The 6,750-nt window shown below is 49.1% G+C and overlaps 1 protein-coding gene across 5 annotated transcripts in view; it reads left to right on the top strand.

Annotated features, from left to right (window-relative positions):
- Positions 1–533: 533 nt before the first annotated feature.
- LEPROT (leptin receptor overlapping transcript) overlaps positions 534–6,750 on the top strand; it is an 87,242-nt gene continuing 81,025 nt past the window's right edge. For 4 of the 5 annotated variants that reach the window (XM_025871779.2, XM_073896617.1, XM_073896618.1 and 1 more), the window contains exons 1-2: positions 914–1,040; positions 5,799–5,874. In XM_025871779.2, coding sequence (XP_025727564.2) covers positions 1,025–1,040; positions 5,799–5,874 — 92 coding nt within the window. In that variant the 5' untranslated portion in view covers positions 914–1,024. Of the gene's footprint in view, positions 565–913; positions 1,041–5,798; positions 5,875–6,750 lie in introns of those variants that run through there. The other variant, XM_073896616.1, reaches the window with a different exon arrangement.

Raw genomic sequence — 6,750 nt, 5'->3', positions numbered from 1 at the left:
CCCTCAGGCAGAGATTCCTTGTAGCCAGGAACCGCAATTCTGGGTCTTGGTTGCGCTGGACCTGCACTGGGTTGGCTGCGCTGGAGTGTCTTGGCCCGGGGACCCAGCGGTGCGGGAGGAGCCGAGGCCCCAGCCGACGTCTTACTGTTGTCAGCGACAGTTGCCAGCCGACGGATTGAAGGAGTGAACGTGGGGCAGGTTCGGGGATTACCCGTAGGACTCAGGATCTAGGAGGAGGGCTCCAGCGGCAAGGTCGGGTTTACACGCTGAGACTTCGTTTCCAGGACAAGCTCAGGACCTGGATCACTGGGTGGGACGGAACTCTGCGGGCTAGAGGCGGGATTATGGACGAACTGGGCGGGGCTTTGCGCGGCGCGGGGGGGGCCCCTGCGTGGCGGGAGTGAGCTTGGGACCCGCTGGGATCCGGCTCTGAGTGGAGGGGCAGAGGCGATAGGGAACGGCGGGGGCAGGGCTCTGAGTGGCGAGGCCGGGAGAGATCGAGACCCCAGCCGCCGGGCTGTATGCATCTGGAGTGAACTTGAAACCCACAAGGGACTGGCATGGGTGGGACTCCGCGTGGCGGATCCTAGACAAACAGGGCGGGGCTGTGCGTGTCCGGGAGGGGCGGATCGGGACCGGGAGGAGCGGATCGGGACCGGCAGGGGCGGGGCTCGGCGTAGCGGATCTTGGACGAGCAGGGGCGGGGCTGTGCGTGGCGGGGCGGGGAGGATCGGGATCGCCAGGGGCGGGGCTCTGCGATGTGAGTCTTGGACCAACAGGGGCGGGGCTCCGGGTGGAGGGGCGGGGAAGATCGGGACCGGCAGGGGCGGGGCTCTGCGAGACGGGTTTCGGACCCCAGGGGCGGGGCTCTGGGGAGCGGGGCGGGGCGGATCTGGACCGGCAGGGGCGGGGCTCCGTGTGAAGGGGCGGGCCCGGGACCCGCGGTGCGGTGCGGGGCCGGGTCTGGGCTGCAGCCGGGCGGTGGCAGGAAGCCGGAAGCAGCCGCGGCCCCAGCTCGGGAGATATGGCGGGTGTTAAAGGTATATGCGTGGCCCCCCGCTCGCTCCCTGGTCCTGCGGTGGGGTGTCGCCTCCGTCCCGGGCTAAGCCTGGAACTGAGCCTTCAGCGCGTGGGCGGGGAACGGCATCCCCTAGGCCCGCCGCCCTCCTTGCCTCTCGGGGCGGGGGGAGGCGTTCGCCCTCTCCCTTTGCCCCGCGGGGTGCGGGTGGAATCTCACTGGTCTTCACGCTCTTGCCAGGCTCTCCGGGGCCTTCCAGGCGGAGCCAGGAGCAGTGCCTTCCCGGGACACCCGGCCTGGCCCTTGGCATTACCTCCCGGCTCCTCAGTTCCTCGGAGCGCCCCCCCGCCCCCACCTCTGCCGAGTTTTAAACAGACTGGGTTTCCACTTCCTGACATGTCCACCCTAACGCCTCTCCTCCCTCTTCCTGCAGCTCCGCAGTTTCCCATTTCCTCCAGAGCAGCCATTGTCTCTAGTCTTCTCGGTACCGGGGCTCTTAATCTTCTCGGTACTGAATTTTTCCAGTTGAGCAGAGTTGACTGCAGGCAACGGAAAGCCCCCAGAAATTCTGTATTTCTCGTAGTTGTGGATTAGGTGGAATGTTATCGCTACTTTCTTTAGTGTTTATGGACGGACAAGAAAGTAGTGTTTGCACAGTACGTTTTTGAATGGGGTAGTTAAAAAAGGGGGTACCGAGAATACCCCTTCCCTTATCTGTATGCCTTTAGAGAAATGGGAGATGGCAGCGGTGGGAGAGGCTATTGGAAGGCTTCCTGTTATTTTCGTGGGAAACCATTCGATTTCTAATGTTTGATTGAGTAGTGTAACTTGTTTCTATGTTGGAATTACTGTCCTCTTTGGAATTTGTACCCAAGGATTTTCCTGGTTAATCAGTATCTGCTATAAACATGTATAGAGAGATTTGCGTGCATGTGTGTGCACTCTGAAATTTGAGTATGTGAGCTCTTAGCGGCAGACACATTTTATCATTATTTCTGGCTGACTTTTATATCAGTTTAGTAAATACGATATACTTGGACGGTGTCCAGTGTGTGACATGTCTGTTTGAAGCCAGTGCAGAACAGGTGATAATTAGTATCTCAGTACTGCACTGTGCTGTTTAGTCATGCCCCCAAACTATCAAATAATAAAAATGGTTATGTGTAAATGTGGTAGAAATTGTGTTGTAGTGAAAAAGAAGATAGACTATGAAATGGAAAAGGACTAAAGGAAAAAAGCATTTTACAGATAGTTCACCTTTTATTGAGGGACTATACAGTATGCCTATGACTTGGGATAAAAAGATAAAAGTAATTTTGGGGTGACAGAACTGGAAATAATTATATTACTGTTGAAGTGGCCAAGGTGTGCTTAGATAACAGGAGGAGCACAGTGATGGTGTTGTGGATTGAATTGTATCCCTCAAAAGAAGTGGTCATGTTCTAACTCCCCAGTACCTGTGAATGTGACCTTATTTGGGAATAGGATCTTGGCAGATGTTATCAAGTTAAGATGATATTGGATTAGAGTGTGCCCTAATCCAGTGAGTGGTGTCCTTGTAAAAAAGGAAATTTGCATGTAGAGACATAGGGAGAACACCACATGGAAACAGAGGCAAAAACTGGAACGATGCAGGTAGACACCAAGAAGCACCAAAGATTGCCAGTGACCACGAGGAGTTAGGAAAAAGCAAGGAAAGTTTCTTGCTTTAGAACCTTCAGAGGAAGCATGGCCCTGCCAACACCTTGATTAGAGACATCAAGGCTCCAGAACTGTGAGAAAATAAAATCCTCTGGTTCTAAAGGGTCCACTTTGTAGTACATTTATAGCAGCCCCAGGAAACTCACACAAATGGGATTATTTAACCCTGCTCCTGGGAGAAAGAGGACTGCTTTCACTAAAGAGGCAATTTTGCATTGAATCTAAAAAGGTCAGTAAGGTAAATGGAGCAAGGACGGAGTTTTTTCCAAGTGGAGAGAACATGTGCCAAACAACTCCGCAGGCTGTGAGAGCAGCTGTAAAGGGGCGATACCATCGCTGTTTATTTGAGAGATCACTGCCTGCCACGTGGAGGATGGATTGCAAGAGTCACAGTTGGAGGCAGGTGTGAGATGGTGAGGGCGGGTTCAAGAGAAGAGGGTGGACATCTCATTCCTTTAGGGCTGCTCTAACAAAAATGCCAGAAACTGGGTGGCATAAACAGCAAACGTTTATTTCTCAGTCCTGGATCCCGAGAAGTCCAAGATCAAGGTGTCAACAGATTCAGGGTCTGGTGAATGTCTGCTTAGTGATTTATAGACTGCGGTATTCTCGTTGTGTCCTCCTCACGTGATAGAGCAGGCAAGGGAGCTCCGGAGTCCCATCCATGAGGGCCCCTCCTTCATGACCTAATCGCCTCCCGGAAGCTTCAAATACCATGACATTGGCACTAGGATTTAACATGAGTCTGGGGAGGGGATACACTCATTCAGTCTATAGCAGTAGGTGTGAGTGACAACTGGGAGATTGAGTCACCTTGACTTGCTAATTTTCTCTAAGACAGAGTGTGATGATAGTGTTGGTTGGTCTTTCAAGATAGAACTTAAAGGGGCGCCTGGGTGGCTCAAGTCGGTTAAGCATCTGCCTTTGGCTCAGGTCATGATCCCAGGGTCCTGGGATGCAGCCTCACATCCGGCTCCCTGCTCAGTGGGGAGCCTGCTTCTCCCTCTCCCTCTGCCTGTCGCTCCCCCTGCTTGTGCTTGTTCTCTCTGTCAAATAAATAAATAAAACCTTAAAAAAAAAAAGATAGAACTTAAAGGGAAGAAGTGTGTTTGGAAGGAGAGGGTGGGATGTTTCAGTTTAACACATGTTGAATTTGAGGTCCTTGTTGGCTACCCAGGCAGAGAAGTCCAGAGTGGAGTAGGAGGTGCAGGCCTAGTTCTTAGGACCTGTTCTGGGCTGCAACATCAGATGTGGCTTGGCCCTTGTGGTACCAGGGAGCTTTGGGTTGAATGCAGTGTCTCAGTAGAAATGTACAGTGGAAAGAAATGAAATTGGATTCCTGGTTAGATCCAACTTTAAAAGATGGCAGAGGATGTGATTCCTGAAAAAAGAAAAAAAAGAATCAGCTGGAGGTACATTTGTGACCCTTGAGAGATCAGTGTCACAGAACAGAGAGAAGACATCTATGGTTCCTAGCTTTGAAAGGTCTGCAGGAGGGAGTGATGCAGATGGTCAGGCACAGTGCCAATCAGGAAAAGACCATCTGTCATGAAAAATGTGAAAAGTTAGTTTTGTAAGCTTTTCTTTAAAGAGTGACATGTACTACATGGAAAAATATAAAAATTAAAATTGACAGCCCTTCCTTGTCCCCTAATGTCTGTATACTTGCAGATGTTTTTAAAAAGCACCTTGGCATCTTCCTATAAGACAGTCTTCCCAAATCTCTTAAAGTAAAAGGAAGCAATCAAAATGTTAATTAAGTTACTGAATAATTTTGAGCATTATGGATTTTTTTAGAAGGAAATTTGGCTAAATTGTGTCCTGTGCTTTGGGTTTATACCTTTAGGAAAGAACGTTGCTAAAAAGAGCAGATCCTTCATCAGGCAACCTTTCTTTATGGAGCACCTCCTTTTGCCAGACACTTCCCATAGATTATCTCCTTTATTTCCCATCAGCTCCATGATAAGGTGGTACCGTTTATTCCCATTTCACAGGTGAGAAATCAGATGGAGAGAGGTTCGGTTTCTCTCTGAGGTCACACAACCAGTTGGTGGCAGTGTTAAGATTTGAACCCCTGTTGGTGGTGACTCAGAGCTCAAGATTCTTTAACGGCCCTAATGCTCTGTCTCCCACTCAGCAGAGTTACAAGGACAAATACGTTCCTGCCCCCTCAGAGATTAGTGTTGAACAAATGCAGGGAATAAATATTTTATTTGGTGGATACTAGTTGGGAATAATTTTCTATGAAGAAAGCAGTCTTCAAATATTGAAGTACTGTGGTTGGGGGAGGCAAAATGATCAAAGGGTATGTATATTACTGTGAGGTAGTTTGGGATATAATTTAGAGAGAGGATTTTCAGCATTTGGATACTGTCAGAAGAAGATGATCTGCCTCAGGTGGTTGTGAGTTCCCTTCACTGGAGTTGTGCAGACAGGCTGGCTGGCCTCTTATGATGAAAAGAGGGAATTTATGTATTAGATAGGGATTGGGAAATGCTTGAGACCTTTCTCACCTAATGATTTTAAAGTGGTGGGCATAGGCAGTCATTTGCCAGTCAAATGTGACATCAGCTAATGAAATAGGTAAATCACTATTTTTGCTTAAATTGGGAACCTTTTAATTCTTTCTTTAATTGAATGTTTTTATTGAGGTATAAATCACATACCATAAAATTAACCCTTTTAAAGTGTAAAATTGGGGGTGCCTGGGTAGTTCAGTTGGTTAAGCGTCTGCCTTCTGCTCAGGTCATGAGCCCGGGGTCCTGGGCTTGAGCCCCACGTCGGGCTCCCTGCTCAGCGGGGAGCCTGTTTCTCCCTCTCCCTCTGCTGCTCCCCCTGTTTGTGCTCTCTCTGTCAAATAAATAAATAAAATCTTAAAAAAAAAAGTGTAAAATTCTGGGGTTTTTAGTATATTCACAAGGTTGTGCAACCATCACTACTAGTTAATTCCAGAACATTTCATCACCCGCAGAAGAAACTCCATACCCATTAGTAAGCACTCCCCCACTCCTCCCCTCCTCCCCTAGCCCCTGGCAACCACTGATCTGGGATCTTTAACTCTTGGTTTTATTTTTCACAGCTCTCGTGGCATTATCCTTCAGTGGAGCTATTGGGCTGACTTTTCTCATGCTGGGATGTGCCTTAGAAGATTATGGGTAAGTTATCATCTCCAAAAGAACTATTCCTGTTTTTGTACCTTCATCACCATTAGTATGAGTGTTAGCAAGTTTGGTCAGTGTAGCACCAAGTGAAGTCCAGGTCCCTTCACGGGTCAGTTGTATCTGTACAGAGAGAAAAGTTCTTTTTAAACTTGATGTATTCATTTAGTAAGCACTGACTGAGCACCTACTCTGGACCAGCTGGGGATACAAGAATGAAGAGACACAATCCTGTCCTTAAGGATCTCACAGTTGTTGTGCCTGAGAGGCAGGCAGGCAGGCAGCAATCCAGTTGATCTGTAGTGGAGTTGAGTGCAAAGGACACTGAGCGCTTTGAGAAGGCGTATTTGAGTCTCCCTGGGAGAGTCAGGGAGAGCTGCAGAGAAGCAGTGCTCTTTAAGCCGAGATGTGGTGCCTGCATAAAAGTTTGTGGGGCTGATGAGTTAGAGGAGGGCATTCCAGGCAGAGGGAACATTCAAGAAAATTTCTTTATTCAGCAGCTGTTAGTCGAGTGCTTACCATGTAGCAGCCACCGTTACGGGAACGGAGGATTAAGAGCTGAGAGACCCAAGGCCCTGCTCTCTTAGAGGGTGTATTTCAGTGGGGGAGACAGACAATAAACGGATTCAAAAATGTCCATTCTATCAGTGGCAGAAATGTTATGAAGAATAAAGGATAAAGGGCACAGAGGCCTGGGAGAGAGTGGTCAGGGCAGGCCTCTTGGAGAGGGTACCATGTGAGCAGAAATGTAAAGGAAATAAGGAAGCAGGCCATGCGGATAACTGGGGAAGGAGGACTTTGGGCAGTAGGGAAGTCCTATGCTGAGGCTTACAGACATGAGAGCATATAGACTGTTGAGGAAACCACATGTGG

This window comes from Callorhinus ursinus, unplaced genomic scaffold (assembly GCF_003265705.2).
Source record: "Callorhinus ursinus isolate GAN/ISIS: 27379988/994484 unplaced genomic scaffold, GSC_fseal_2.0 scaffold9, whole genome shotgun sequence".
NCBI classification, from domain to species: domain Eukaryota; kingdom Metazoa; phylum Chordata; class Mammalia; order Carnivora; family Otariidae; genus Callorhinus; species Callorhinus ursinus.
Note: the sequence above shows the minus strand (reverse complement) of the source record. Positions and strands in the feature narration are given on the sequence as shown.